Source organism: Patiria miniata, unplaced genomic scaffold (genome assembly GCF_015706575.1).
Source record: "Patiria miniata isolate m_02_andy unplaced genomic scaffold, ASM1570657v1 HiC_scaffold_10, whole genome shotgun sequence".
NCBI lineage: Eukaryota > Metazoa > Echinodermata > Asteroidea > Valvatida > Asterinidae > Patiria > Patiria miniata.
The window spans coordinates 10,354,639-10,370,848 of NW_024037048.1; the positions used below are offsets into that span (position 1 = coordinate 10,354,639).

Sequence of the window (16,210 nt, forward strand, 5' to 3'; positions counted from 1 at the left end):
TAGAAAAAAATTGACAGAAAGTTGTGGACAAGTAATACGCAGTTATAATTTAACGGAGACTTTGCCACGTTTGTTTCGCTAAAATCGACAGTGCAGCTGTCTGCAGAAGAAACACAGCTGTTTGCTTGGGAGTATTACTTTCCATTTATTCTATCATTTTGCAGTGCATCAGTGGTATATTGTTGTATTGTCAGACAACTGACGCAGATCGTAAACAGCGTACTGGGAAAAACTCACATTTGTCAAAAAGCATTTTGGTGAGAGGACTCATAAGAAGGCTGTAAAGCTTTGAAAGAAGACAACTGCAATGATCCTTCTGAGGACAGTTACTTCGATGATGTGCTTATTGACATTTGATGGTCTAACTCCAAAACAGTAAGTACTACTTTTCATTTTGCGTAATGGCTCTATGTTCCGACACCCCTATGTTCAGACACCCCTAAGTTCCGACAACTCAACCTACATGTATGTTCCGACACCCCTATGTTCCGACACCCCTATGTTTCGACACCCCTATGTTCCGACAACCTGCACATAAGATTGTGTTACTCCCGGTGAGGGTAAGGGTTAGGGTTAGGGTTAGGGATGTGGATAAGAATATGTGGAGTGCTGTGGCCTCGTGAAGGGCACTGGATTCGTGGTCTGTGGGTAAAGCTGCGGGTTGTGGGTTCGAGTCCAGCCGGGGTCATGGTGTGTGTGCCCTTGAGCAAGGCACTTTGTCACTCATTGCTTCTCTCTACCCAGGAGTAAATGGGTACCTGTGAGGGCAGAGATGGCTATTGTGATTGAATAAGCTTGCTTGCGCCTAACAGGCAGCATCCAGCTGTATACTCCCCAGGGAGCCGAGTTGGTATTTGGAATGTTTAACTGGCCAAATGATCAGGGGTAATAATAATACTGTAAGCGCTGTGATTTAGTTTACTAATAAGAGCATTCTTAAATGCCGATTATGATTATTAATATGTGCAGTCGGAACATAGGGGTGTCGGAACATAGGTTGAGTTGTCGGAATATAGGGGTGTAGGGACATAGGGGTGTAGGAACATAGGTTGAGTTGTCGGAATATAGGGGTGTAGGGACATAGGGGTGTAGCAACATAGGTTGAGTTGTCGGAATATAGGGTGTAGGGACATAGGGGTGTAGTAACATAGGTTGAGTTGTCGGAATATAGGGGTGTAGGGACATAGGGGTGTGGGAACATAGGTTGAGTTGTCGGAATATAGGGGTGTAGGGACATAGGGGTGTAGGAACATAGGCTGAGGTGTCGTAATATAGGGTAGTAGGGACATAGGGGTGTAGGAACATAGGTTGAGTTGTCGGAATATAGGGGTGTAGGAACATAGGGGTGTAGGAACATAGGTTGAGTTGTCGGAATATAGGGGTGTAGGGACATAGGGGTGTAGGAACATAGGTTGAGTTGTCGGAATATAGGGGTGTAGGGACATAGGGGTGTCGGAACATAGGTTGAGTTGTCGGAATATAGGGGTGTAGGGACATAGGGGTGTAGGAACATAGGTTGAGTTGTCGGAATATAGGGGTGTAGGGACATAGGGGTGTAGGAACATAGGTTGAGTTGTCGGAATATAGGGGTGTAGGAACATAGGGGTGTAGGAACATAGGTTGAGGTGTCGTAATATAGGGGTGTAGGGACATAGGGGTGTTGGAACATAGGTTGAGTTGTCGGAATATAGGGGTGTAGGAACATAGGGGTGTAGGAACATAGGTTGAGGTGTCGTAATATAGGGGTGTAGGGACATAGGGGTGTGGGAACATAGGTTGAGGTGTCGGAATATAGGGGTGTAGGGACATAGGGGTGTAGGAACATAGGTTGAGGTGTCGTAATATAGGGTAGTAGGGACATAGGGGTGTAGGAACATAGGTTGAGTTGTCGGAATATAGGGGTGTAGGAACATAGGGGTGTAGGAACATAGGTTGAGGTGTCGTAATATAGGGGTGTAGGGACATAGGGGTGTTGGAACATAGGTTGAGTTGTCGGAATATAGGGGTGTAGGGACATAGGGGTGTAGGAACATAGGTTGAGTTGTCGTAATATAGGGGTGTAGGGACATAGGGGTGTTGGAACATAGGTTGAGGTGTCGTAATATAGAGGTGTAGGGACATAGGGGTGTAGGAACATAGGTTGAGGTGTCGTAATATAGGGGTGTAGGGACATAGGGGTGTCGGAACATAGGTTGAGTTGTCGGAATACAGGGGTGTAGGGACATAGGGGTGTAGGAACATAGGTTGAGTTGTCGGAATATAGGGGTGTAGGGACATAGGGGTGTTGGAACATAGGTTGAGTTGTCGGAATATAGGGTGTAGGGACATAGGGGTGTAGCAACATAGGTTGAGTTGTCGGAATATAGGGGTGTAGGGACATAGGGGTGTCGGTACATAGGTTGAGTTGTTGGAATATAGGGGTGTAGGGACATAGGGGTGTCGGAACATAGGTTGAGTTGTCGGAATATAGGGGTGTAGGGACATAGGGGTGTAGGAACATAGGTTGAGTTGTTGGAATATAGGGGTGTAGGGACATAGGGGTGTAGGAACATAGGTTGAGTTGTCGGAATATAGGGGTGTAGGGACATAGGGGTGTCGGAACATAGGTTGAGTAGTCGTAACATAGGGGTGTCAGAACATAGAAATGCCGGAACATAGGTTAAGTTGTCGGAATATAGGGGTGTCGGAACATACATGTAGGGTGTTGGAACATAATGGTGTAGCCTTCCTTTTTTCTATTGATGATGGATGTTTTGTTTGACATAGTGCAGTTGAGCATTTTTGCTGATTGAGTTATAGTAAAATCCTTGTATTCACACCAAAGATTTTTTTGTTTTAATTCACGAATACATTAAAAACGGAACTTTATGATTTCCAGTTATTGTTGTCTTTATAAGCATCGGCACTGAAACATTATTTACTTTAGTCCCATGCAATATGAAGTTGTAAGAAATGTTGAGGGCTCAATAAAAAAAATACCTCAAGTGCACAATAAGCTCTGTGGCGGTTCCGGAATGTCTCACTTCATATGCAACATAGACCCACATGCGCATTGACCGAGACAAAGGGGCGTGTTCGGAAAACTTTCGTCCAAGAGTTCATTTACTGACGACAGCATTGCATTTGGTCAATTTTTGGTCAATTGGCAGTTATATTTTATTGGAAACTAAAGGGGCCCGTTTTTGGTCAATTTTCCGGGGGACAGACCGACCGACCGACCGACCGACCACGAAACAACATGTAGAAGCTCCTGCCAGAGCTGAAGAAGCAACAACAAAAAAGGAAAACAAAAAGTGTATTTTCTTTAAGACATTTTTCAGACTGGCCTCTGAAATAACTGACTGCAAATTAGACTATGATGTTTGAGTATAAACCCAGTCATGTAAATTTATTAAAAAACCCTAATTTTTTTTTAGAAATAATAAAACTGATAGCAGAAATGAACGACTGAAGATTACAATCTGGGGTTTACTAAATGACTGTGGATAACTCATCAGGCCAGGAATGAGCTCCGTGCAAAAAGGAAATTAACAGAATCTATCACGAATGCAGTCCAAACTAGCCGAGACATTCTGAAAATGCACACTGCATGCACAAATCTTATCTTGCAAAAATATCATTTATCATTTTGCACAGTTTGAGGGATTCGAAGTTGGAGTAGTGTCCTCCGAGGTAGGCATGATGGACCAAAATGAAGATTTCTGAAGATGATGCAACTACCAGAAAGAGGGGATTCCACCATTTTCAACAAACAAGCAACATTAATGTGAAAACATTCCCAAATATTGTTGGGAGAGGTCGTTTGTTCCTCATCTATTCTGGTATTAAAGAAAGGGAAATAGACTTTTACCAACTGGTTATTGGCAACTTGACTTTCCTCTCTAAACTCAACATTTCGAGATTGTGATGAGGAAAAACTGAAGAAGTTTCAAGTTGGAAAAATGATGCCGACTTTACGATCAGTACAAACGAAGACAGCACAGTTTACTGTGGATGTCAACGTCTCAACGATGATTGACACCTAAAAGTTCTGTAATTTAACAAATTCACAGCTTTGGATTGTGCATATGCATTTGTACGTTGAAGGATTGGGCAATTTCATTATCTTAGAACAAACTGCACAACTAACCCCAGCTAGCTCGGCGGTCGAGTGGTAATTAGACGACTGTACTAGTATAAGCAGGTAGGTTCGAGTCCCACCCAACTAAGCTTGTGAATATTTATCCTTCATCTGTGGACAACTCTCAGTATACACGGCTTATACAAATTGCATCAGTGAAGGGCAAAAACCCAATATAGAAACTGAAATTAAAGATGGGTTTTGAAGCTATGAAGAACGGCCAGATTTTGGACGGCGTTATGATGACAGCGGCGGGAATAGGATTGCTCGGTAATCTCTTAGTTTGCATCACGGTCGTCAAGGTGAAGCACCTCCACAGTCTAACTAACTATCTCCTCCTGAATCTGGCCGTCTCCGATCTCATGACTTGCTTCATCTACTTGCTTACCAACATCTTGAAGCAGCTCGGAATTCCCCCAGCAGATGCAAGCATCACCGTCTGGAGCCACGTCTTCTGCCGTGTCATGTACAGCAACTATCTGTTCTTTTCCTTCTCCTTTGTGTCTGTCTACAACCTCGTTATTATATCGTTTGAGCGCTACGTCGCGATAGTGTACCCCTTGCGTTACGCCGAAATCTGCACCAAAAGGAGGGTGGGCGTGGCTATCTGTTCAGCGTGGGGGGTGGGGTTCCTACTGTACTTGATTCATTTTTTTGGAATTTACGTTGACGAGGGGAACGCCGTCAGCTTGTACTGTACTTACGGACACTCGTGGGCGTGGCATTTCATCCCGTTTGTTTTCGGTTTTCTGTTCCCGCTTTCCGCGATGCTCTGGGCCTACTATCAGATAATCAAGACGCTTAAGATGAGTGCCAGGCGGCAGTTGCTTCCCGGTCACGCTGGCGAGTTGTTCGACGCTCGCCGGCGAGTCATACGCCTCATGCTCTTGGTGACCGGCGTTTTTGTCCTTCTCTTCGGCGGCACCCAACCGATCCAAATGATAATCGTCTTTACGATCAACGATACGTACGAAACAACGGAGAGTGCTGGAACTTATGCCTGTTTGCTTCTCTACTTGTTTAACGAGATCCCAGCCATGTTGACAAGTATCTTAAACCCCATTATCTACGCCTTCAAGTATAAGGCGTTCCGCCGCGGTATGAAGGAAGGGTTGTGTCCGTGTTTGAGAGGGGGTTTGGTGTCACCAACGGTGTCAAGAGTGAGTACTATCTTTAAAAAATCCAGTAATGATACAAGTTCATGTTAGGAGAGCTTGTGGTCATGTGTGGTCTAGCGGTGGAGCACAGGATTCATGATCGAGAGGTTGTGGGTTTGAGCCCCGCCGTGACCATGCGTGCTGTGCCCTTGAGTAAGGCGCTTCACCTCAATTACTCCTCTCAACCCAGGTGTTAAATGGGTACCGGCATTATTTAATGCTGGGAAGGTAACAGACTCGCTGTGGAGGAGGTGTGGCGATCCCCCCACAGCAGCGTATGAGTCTGGCCCAATCGCTTCGAAAGAGAGATGGGCACTCCGTTCCTGTGAACACAGGTTTGTCCCCCTTTACCTTTACTTTAAGGAGAGTATAAGCCCAAGGATAAAACACCAATGCCAAATCTTACGCAGCTAAGCATGGAAAATAGCTCAGTCAATTTGATATTTAAATTAAAAATCAACAAAGTACCGATACATGTAAATATGAAAACAAGTCACACATTGTGGGAGTTTAAGCTGGTAAGCTCTTTTGTTTGGTAAACAAGTCAGGCTATTTTGAACTTAGAAAATTGTGAGCTTATAGCTGTTCTATACTGGCTTCTAGTTTCAGTAAGTGCTAAAAATGTGGGGCGCTGTGGTCCAATGGTTATGGTGTTCGACTCGTGTGCCGTGGTATGGGTTCGAATCCTGACCGTGGGAACATGGTGCTTGTGCTCTTGAGCAAGTTACTTTACCATTATTGCTTCGTCCTTCAGATGGGACGTAAAGCCGTAGGTCCCGTGTGTTGTGTAATGCACGTTAAAGAACCCATAACACTTATCGCTAAGAGAAGGGGTTTGCCCCAGTGTTTCTGGCAGTGGCTGCTATATGCACCGCAGCACCTTGTAAACCCTTACAAAGGTGCTACATAATGGGTCTCATATTTCGCATACACTTCATTTACCTGTCTTTAATAATATACATAAATGCCAGCGCCTTGAGTACCTAATTGTTGGTAGATACGTGCGCTATATAAGACTCCGGTATTATTATTATTATTAAATGTCGCTTTCAAGCAATATTAAACAGATTCAACTGTACAGAATGTTCTCAGTAAAAAGCTAAGATGGTATAAAAAAAAAAATGAATATTGGGGTGCTATTTAAGTTTCTAGAGAGAGATACAGGGAAGTAAGGGAAACTTGTAACACAGAGGTTATAAATTGTTTTTAAAAAAAATTGCTTCTATTTCATCTTTGAATATTTTGGAATATTATCCGTAGTTTGCATTTTTAATTTTCTTAAATATAAGCTAGCTACATGTATTGTGGAAAAATGTATGGTTGTATACACGATGATCATAACAACTTTTTATCTCAGTGTCCACGTTTGAATATTCAAATATTCCACAAAATAAAAGTGCCAATATTCAAGTACTAAGTTGTTCAAAATTGCACAGCACTACTTGTTTCATTTGGTTTGTTCTTTTAAACAGGTATAGACACAGTGGAGCAAAATAATGCGACCGAGCTTTTGTATTAGATAGGCATACTGATCAAAGTTTAATCCCTACGGTGGTAATGGTTGGAGTTTAGCATTAAATTTAAAAGGTTTTAGTAATTTGGTAATTTTTCTCCAACGCACTTTCACATATTTTCTAATGTTTAATGATAATGTCTTCTTGTAAAATGTCATGTACAACAACATAATCAATTCTTTATCTGTTTCATTTTAAAAATGTTATTAAAAATTAATATTGGATTTATGTAGGAATTCTAAGCTGCGGGAATTTTGTATAATTTGAAATTGTGGTTTTTTTTTAATGGAAAACAAGCTGTAAAAAGCTGTTCGTTTGCTGTAAATAGACAAAAAGCAGCATGTAATGTTTTATGAAATAGACCGCTTGCAGAGGCGATCGATAATTGACGCGCGAAGGTGCACGACACCATGTTATGGGACAAAATGTGCATGGATAGATATACGCCTGTCCCACAACATGGCGTCGCGCGCCTTTGCGCGTCGATTATCGAACGCATCTGCAAACGTTCTATAGGTGTCCACTTGTTCATTCATCTTGTTTAAATAATCTTTAAAGAATGTTATTCACAGAGGTATCAAAAATCTCATAGTGACAAAAAAAAATCCACAGAGGTATCAAAAATCTCATAGTGACAAAAAAAATCCAACTGTGTTTTCCCTGTATCATTTACTTCAACATGCACTGTGAATGTGTGAAATCTAGCATTAAGTTTGGCATGTAAAAATTCCGAAATGTTGTTTGTGGCTTATGTTTAGGACATAATTTCACTGGGTGGGAATAATTTCACAGGGAGTTTTTAGAGCCTTTACCATCTTTAAACCAAGTAAGCATTTTAACAATGATTTGGTCAGTTACTTCTTGGATATAGCTGCAATTATATACATTGTAACTGACATACAGATCCTTGTTATTTGATTGGCGGAACTCACATCATGTGACATTCGTTATTGCCCCCATTCACGCCGGGGCTCAAAAAGTCCCATTCGCCCATGGGGAATGGGATTTACTATTCAATAGTTAGGATTATCCTTGTTCCATGGCGCTGATCGATTTGTGTGCAAATGCATGCTGGTGTGCGCGCTGAGCGTTATGTGTAGCGTAAATTGTTCCCAAGAGCTAGTAGCTACAGACTTGGGTTCAAACATTTCGTGAAGGGGTGGTTTGGAAGAGGGAAATACATTTTCCACCAATTTTGTATTGAAATAGAATTTCATTTTAACTGTAAATCAAATGACAAGGATCTATAATGTCATTTATATAAAACAAATATTGAGAGGCTTTAAATTGTGAAATGGGAGGAATCGCTCAGTAAAATCTGGACTTTTCCATTTCACTCAGCAAAGTCCAGATAGTACCTTGCGATAATATTCCTCCCATTCCACTCTGAGCCACTCAATATTTGTATAGTGATCTTCCCTACATGTACCTTTAAAAGATTTGATGCTCTGGAAACTGAACATGGGTCCATTATTGAATTTAAACCATTGCTGTGACGTCACACTATTGTTAAAAGTGTGGATTCGGAACTACGAATCTTTTACTTTGGTCACAAAGTGTGGATTCAGAACAACGAATCTTTAGTAAAGTGTGATTCCGAATTATGAATCCACACTTTGGACAACTGTTCCCCATAATGAGCAATAATAGGACCGTCTGCATGAAAACTTTCCTTCCGAAATTACCAATGCATCTTCACTGTCAGATTCTCCGCCGTCACTGCAAAAACTACTTTGAGTCAGAAAGAAATCGTCGTCTGAACTATCCATGTTGACGTAAGCAGCTTACACACAAAATGACTTGGTTGTACAGGTGTGGCGATACACATGCTAAACACACCACAATGCTTGATTAAATATAAGTCTCTAAAAACTCCCTTGTTAATTACCCTGATGGCCAGACTTGACACGAGATATGCAAATCTTTTCATCCCCACTCACTGGATTGTTAATGACAATACTTCTTTTGACGCAATGGTTTAAGTCGGAGAATACACTCGAAAGTGAGGATTCTTAATTTACGAATTCACTCGGCGCTTTGTGCCTTGTGAATTCTTAAATTACGAATCCACACTTTCTCGTGTATTCTCCTTAACAGAGTCCCCACAGTCAGGGCAAAAAATATCATGCAGCCGAAGCCCGAATCAAAGCCATGGTTTGAAACTCACAATGCAACCAACCCAATCACACAAAAGTTCTTGACCTTTTTCTAGGTCAAGTGATTACTCCACAGTGTGAATGAGTTGTCAAGTGAAGTATGCTTGAGGGGAAGAGGGGTAATTTATCTGTTCCAATGAGTGCTGATCTGACACTAGCAGAGTACTTTGTTGACATCGAGTCCGCAGCAGTACCAACCGGTATCAACCAGTACCAATCGGTACCATGCACCAGACCAACTGGTACCAACCAGTACCGACCGGTACTATGCACCAGTACCAACTAGTACCAGACAGTACCGACCGGTACCATGCACCAGTACCAACTGGTACCAACCGGTATGCCAAGCAACTCTGAACAGCGTCAGTTAGCTGACCCAAATATTGCGATTATAGAGATAAATGTAGTCTTAAAAAAATGAGAAAACAAAGGAGGGAACAAGAAAATGAAGAGAATATTGTGCTGTTCTTTTAATGTATATTTTACAGTAGAAGCTGCCAGCAATTGGCACAAAATGCGAACATAAACTGTATGCATTAACACTTATATAATAGTTTTTGAAAAAATACAATCAAATGACGTCTTTTATTTAGTCATTTAATTTACTTTTGGGCAATTCTCAGGCTTGTCTATTTATTTTTCAGCGTTGTTTAATTGTATGCCTGAAAATAAATAAATAAATGTTGCACCACAGACTTCAAAAACAAAAAGGTCACGGCCGGTGATTTTTTGCATAGTAACTGCTTGACCTGCTCTAGAAAAATGTAAACAGCAATTTGTCAAATGGTTTCCAGCAATCCCCCCCTTCAATTTTGCCTGGCAATGTCCATGAATGAGGCATCACAAGACAGAACACAGTATCTGAAGATTCTTTCAAAATCTGTCCTCTACCATAAACCTTGACTGACCTACAACGCAGGAATAAATCAAACGGAAAGAGTACATCCAATAAGATTGAGAGCCTTATACCTCGACGTTAAGAGATTGGACCGTGCCTTAAAGTAGCAACATGGGACAATTACACACTACGTCTCGATGTTATTACTGATGAATGGTTTGTCAACTAGGTGTAGACTTGGTGTCGTTCGAAGGCGTGATTACAACTAAAGTGGCAAGATGAGGCAAAAATCATTCACCCTATAAGCCACCGAGATCCTTCAAAATCCATATGTGATGCGATCAAGCTAAATGAGTCATTTGTCGGGAACTTTCATTTGGAGATTCAGGCCAAAATAAGGCCACTTTAACACATCACTTCATCGCATCTCTTGGTGCTCCGACTTCCATAATTTTTGACTAAATATGGTACAAGCATGAGGTTTTCACAGTAGTAATGCTGAGATTGTGCTCTTTTCAAATCTGTAAAAAAAATACCAGGGTCGACAAATGACTCATTTAGCTTGATCATAATACATGCATAGAGATTTTCATAATTTGTTAGGTTGTTTTTGGCAGCATTGCAGGCAGAGATAGGTCACTGCTACTTTACATGGGGTTTGATGCACCTTGTAACTAGGTAGGTACAAAGAGTGTGCCATTGGGTTCCTGTACAGTGGAGGATTTTGGAGGATTCAGGGAGGTAGATCCCAACCACTGTTACTTTACATGGGGCTTGATGATTCTACTTGAAACTTGGTAGGTACAAAGAGGTGTGTCATTGGGTTCCTGCACAGTGGAGGATTGGAGGATTGAGGAAGGTAGATCCCAGCAACTATTACTTTACATAAGGCTTGATACACCTTGAAACTTGGTAGGTACAAAGAGTGTATCGAATGGGATCCTGGACAGTGGAGGATTTTGGAGGATTGAGGAAGGTACCGGTAGATCCCAACCACTGTTACTTTACATGGGGCTTGATGATTCTACTTGAAACTTGGTAGGTACAAAGAGTGTGTTGAATGGGATCCTGCACAGTGGAGGATTTTAGAGGTTTGAGGGAGGTGGAGCTAAGTCACTGTTACTTTGGATGGGTCATGATGATGCTACTTAAAACTTGGTAGGCACAAAGAGTGTGCCAAATGGGTTCTGGCCTGCACAGTGGAGGATTTTGGAGGATAGAGGAAGGCAGAGCTAGGCTGCTGTTACTTTACATGGGGCTTGATGATGGTACCTTGGCGTTTACAAAGAGTTCATACAGTTCCTAGGCTGCTGGAAAAAAAAATCGCTGTATTTTTAAATTTCTAAAGAAACACTAGATTATCTTATTTGTAAAAAGTTTCTTGTCGTGCTTGCTGGAAAGAAATTTCTGATTTTAAGAAACAAGACAAGGCCAGCCTAATACAGCTGGTTCCCGTACACACAAAATGCTATTCAATGGATTCAGATTTGCTGTTCATTGGAAGGATTTCATGCGTCTGTGTACACAATGGGAAAAATTCATCCGTACAAGGTAATCCTATATGACAGCACTGCCCGGTCAGTCAGTAAGTCCCTCAGATAGATTCAAAGACGACACTAGGCAGACCTCTGGGACTAGTAACAACCACTTAAAATGGATCCTCTAAAAAAGGACGAGATTACATTCATTCATTCATTCAGTTGCGGCTTTAAGTCATAAATCCTGCGTTAAAAGCTTCGCAAGGCTGATTTTAAGTGCTATGACTACTGCAAGATGCCTGTGTCAGGACGGTTAATCAGTGCAACGTGCCGTTACCATGGCAACACAGATTCACTCAACCAATGCAGATTTGCTGTACAGTGATACTGCCTCTTAGCGAAATTGACGGCCGGAATTTTCCGGTAGACGTTCCAATTACCACTAAGGGCATGCTTGTCAGCGGGTCTACTGTTGATTAAGTACTCTTTTTGCAGAATTTGATCAATTATGTCCAGGCCTATAGATTGTCGCGGTCCGTGTTTATTGGCTAAGGAGATGGATTTGTTTTCACTAGGTACAGAAATCAAACGCCAACAAAAGCAGTGACACTAGGGTACAAGCAGGATTTCCAGCAGACTTTTTAAAGCAATGATATTTTGCCCCCACCTACACACACAAAACAAACACGTTTGGTTTACATACCTAGTGTGGACATTCCTTTGTTTTCATGTAGTTAAGAAAAACCAGTGCAAAAATTCATTTTTCTCAAACTGTGAAAACTCTTTCAACCCCAATTTTTTTCTATGATTCCCTTTTAGTGTTTCTCTTCATTTTGCCACAAATAAACCTAACCCCCAAATGCCTCTAAACCTGTTTTGGGAGAAACACTGTGTGGACGTGGGCAAGTCCACACAGCGTCGCTGCTACCTGGTTTATGAGGACATCTTTTGTTAGGAAGTCCACACAGTGAATGTAATGCTCGTCCATAATTACATACAACCCTGCTTAGCTCAAAAACTATGCTTAAGTCAAATTCTGAACCTGTTCCCTTGAGGTTTGTCATATCAAGATTTCACTGTAATTAAATTATTGTGTTCAGATTCCCATTTGCTGTAAAACAATGAATCAAGATCAAACCAAACAGGAATAAAATCAAACTCATTCCAAAAATGTTGAAGTGCCCTCTTCGCTGTACATCCTTCACAAAACATTTCATGTAAAGGGGATATATTTATTTATGAGTGCTTCAAATTCAAGCACTTTGTTATGAAAGACAGATTGGACATTATATTAAACCAAAAGTTGAGTTGCCCTCCCCGTTATACGCCTCAAAGTGTTTACATATTTTGTGCACATTAAAGATATAGTCCATCATTTGTAATTTGTGCATTTTGTTCGTTTGAACGACACAAGAGTGTTCAAAATCTAATGAAGGATACTGAACAACTAACCTGATGAACTTTCAGCTAAGCTTCAGCTGTATATTCGGAGAAAAACAGCATTCTAGGATCTCAATTTCAAATCAAAAGTTACTGAATCATGTTTTGAATTGTTTTGAATTGCAGCTATACGCGACATCGCGCACTGATCCGAGAAATTATAGCAACCGCACGCGCGTGTGCATCGTGCCAATGCTTGTGCGCGCTTCACCGAATAACAAAACGAACTACTAATTTAAATTTTCCTACGGTGCATCTTAAGACGCACCGTTGGAAAGGTCTTCTTTCATTAATTACTTCAAAATGACAACTTCCCAGAAAGAATAATTTCACAGGGAGTTTAGTTCCCTTACTATCTTTCAACCAAGTTTGTTTTTCAACAATAATTACGCCAGTAACTTTTCGGATGGCTGCAAATGATGGACCATAGCTTTAGCAAAAACTATTAATCAAGCAAGTGAAATGATGGGAGCAGAGAGTAAAAATGACAAATAGTATCACTCGCTAATACTTCAAGTACATCAGTCTAGAAGCTCCGCAAACAATAAACCTAATGCATCTTCCCTTGAGAGTTGGCACTCGAGGACGCTGCTTCCATCTAATGAGCTAATGTATTTACATGTACATGGGCCGTGAGGGATCCATTTGCATTCTGTGACGCCCTTCCGGAAAGTTACATTTTAACAAATAAGGATTTTTTTTTTCGGCGTGGGCTGATTTGAGAAATCAATCACCGTGACTTGGCAAAAGCTACTGATCAGGGGAGATATGCACGTTGCGAGGAGCTCTCTGTTTGATACGCAGCTCTCTGATGGTCCAGAAGTATTTGCTTGCTCGGGATGTTTCGAAACAGATTTCAAATTTTGAAGCTGCACTTGATTGTGCTTTCCAGATGTTTCCTTGGCTACAGGAAATAATGACTGATTAGGCAAGAGCTAACGGTGACTAAAGTGCGTCGTTCTGGATTTCTCTGCACAGTTACAGAGGTATTTATGTGCTCGGTGTGCTTCGCTGCTTGTCAACAATTCAGACTTTGTAAGCCCAGCTTGTTTCTTCGGCGGCACAAAACAACCAGAGTATTAACAGCACGGAGCATCCGCAGGGAACAGTTAATCCTTTTTCCAGTTTCCTTGGCAACAGAAAATAACGACTGATAAAGGCAAGAGCTACTAACGGCAACTAAGTATTTGCGTGCTCGGTGTGCTTCGTCACTTGTCAACAATTCAGACTTTGTAAGCACGTCTTGAATTTTTCTGTAAGGTTGATTCGATGGCAGCACAAAATAACCAGAGTTTTAACAACACAGAGTATTTCCAGGGAACGGTGAATCCTTTTCCAGGTTGGTTATCGATTCTGCTCTTGTGCTGTGCCGTTGTTGGATTTCTGAGTAACATTTTGGTGTGTGTCACCGTGCTCAAAAGCAAATTCCTTCATGATATCACTCATTATCTGATTTTGAATCTCGCCGTGTCCGACGGACTATGCTGCTTCATGTTTGCCATCAACACCTTGTTGGATTTGCTCAACTATCCGGACGCCATCTCGAGTGAGATCGGGAAACGAGTCTACTGCCACCTCATGCACAGCGATTACTTGTTTCACTCGTTTGCCTACATCTCAGCGTACAGTCTCGTCCTGGTTGCGTTGGAACGGTTTGTCGGCATTGTGTACCCGCTCCGATACGTCTGCATCTGCACTAAACGCGTCATTTGGTTTTCCGTATGTCTCGCGTGGGTTATGGGGCTCTGCGCTTACATGATCCACCTCGTTGGGGTACGATATGAACCATCCGGTGTTACTTATAATGACAGGTGTGTGCTGAATTACCACTCCTGGCAGTGGCACTTTCTACCGTTCATCGTCGGGTTTGTACTACCCCTGATCGTCATGCTGTGGGCGTACGTTCGCATCATCCGCACACTCAAGCAGAGCAGTCGCAATCGAGACACTATGGCCCAGGTACTGGAATCGCGGACCGCGACAAAACGCGTAATCCATCTGATGCTGATAGTGACGATCACCTACGGAATCCTCTACATACCAACCCAGCCAGCTTACATGATCACCATCATAATCTACCAGCAGCATGCGGAGTTTGGAATGCTGCTAACTGATCTGCTGAGCAAGGTACCGGTACTGTTCAACTCTATCATCAATCCCTTCATCTACGCGTACAAATACAAGAAGTTCCGCAAGGGGCTGCGAAACATGGCGTGCAGATGGTGCCGAAACTCAATTAATGTGGATGATTCTGTGCGTTACGACAGACAAAACTCAGGCCCAGCTCTGACGTTTCGACTTCAAAACATCGAAAGTCAGCACGGCCATCCCAGTGTTAAGCAGACTATTCAAGCAAAAATTGAAACATGAGAAAACAAAATTTGTCCTATTTTTCTCTTCTCAAAGTCCAACATAAAGCCCCAATCACACATTCACGGCTGGCACTACAAATATCCACGGTTTACCAAGAATCAATCCATCACGATGAACCGGCGTCCAGATTCGTGGAGAAATCGACATTTTAAGAATGCACTACGGTTTCAGGACGGATAGCCACGACTGCCCTAAGGTTTCTCTACATCACGGTTTGTCAAGAATATAGATGGATGGTTGAAGAATATCGACGGTATCACTAAGAATTATGACGTTAACGCCACGGTTGTCTGCGATTGGGCCATGGATGACCAAGGTTCTCCTACGAATATAGCATACATATTCGCAGTACAACCTTAGCAAAATCCTGGCATATCCGGGCATATCCGTAGGACATTCGTAGCGAATTCGTACAGATTTCTACCACGAATGAGCTACGAATCTCCAAGAATATGTTAGAATAGCCACGAATAACACTACGAATTAGTACGGTTGTCCTACGGATGCCCCACGGTTGCACTACGGATTGATTTTCCTGACGATTCACCACGGAAGTTTGGAACAGTTTAAAACTTCCGCAGCCCCTCCACGAATACCCAAGGAAGATGACGGATAATCACGGAGGTACTAAAAATGAATACGGTACTAGCTTCCACGGTTTTATCACAAATGTTAAATCGTGGATATCTGTAGCTCCAAACCGTGACTGGGGCTTTACAGTGTTCTTCATGGGGTTGTTTTTGAGTACTTGACATTTTACAAACAGACAGGCAATTCCACGCAAAAGTGGAAAGTGGAAACTGTAAGAAATCTTCCAAACTACAAGCATCACAACATCAAATGTGGTGTCAAATTAAAGGGGACAACAAGATCTTTTATTTGAGCAGTGTGCCAATGAGATGGAAAGTAGTGAAGTGTGAGTTTGGGTCCAAAAACTGTTTTTGGGGCTAAAATCATGGATTTTTGGTAGTTATTTTGGCACCTTGGTTTAAGATTAACATTTTGACTGTTATTAAGAGGTTTTGTGTTGAAGGCAGAAAGAAAGGTTCATATATTATAAGAAGAGAGTTTCATGATGTTGCAGTTCATCGAACTCAGATTTTATGCCATGTTTGAAACCATGAAGAGAAAGTA

General features: G+C 41.9%; 1 protein-coding gene across 1 annotated transcript; it reads left to right on the top strand.

Annotated features, from left to right (window-relative positions):
- Positions 1-4,215: 4,215 nt before the first annotated feature.
- Positions 4,216-15,073, top strand: LOC119740675. Its single transcript, XM_038216052.1, has 2 exons — positions 4,216-5,280; positions 13,964-15,073. Exons 1-2 carry the CDS (start codon positions 4,315-4,317, stop codon positions 15,071-15,073), a joined length of 2,076 nt encoding a protein of 691 aa, XP_038071980.1. The 5' UTR covers positions 4,216-4,314.
- The last annotated feature ends 1,137 nt before the right edge of the window (positions 15,074-16,210 follow it).

Excerpts from the sequence above, each read along its gene's own strand:
- LOC119740675 (XM_038216052.1), top strand. The coding sequence starts at position 4,315 with ATGGGTTTTGAAGCTATGAAGAACGGCCAGATTTTGGACGGCGTTATG. Across the intron at positions 5,281-13,963 it reads TGTCACCAACGGTGTCAAGA|GTTGATTCGATGGCAGCACA; the intron begins GTGAGTACTATC and ends TTTTTCTGTAAG.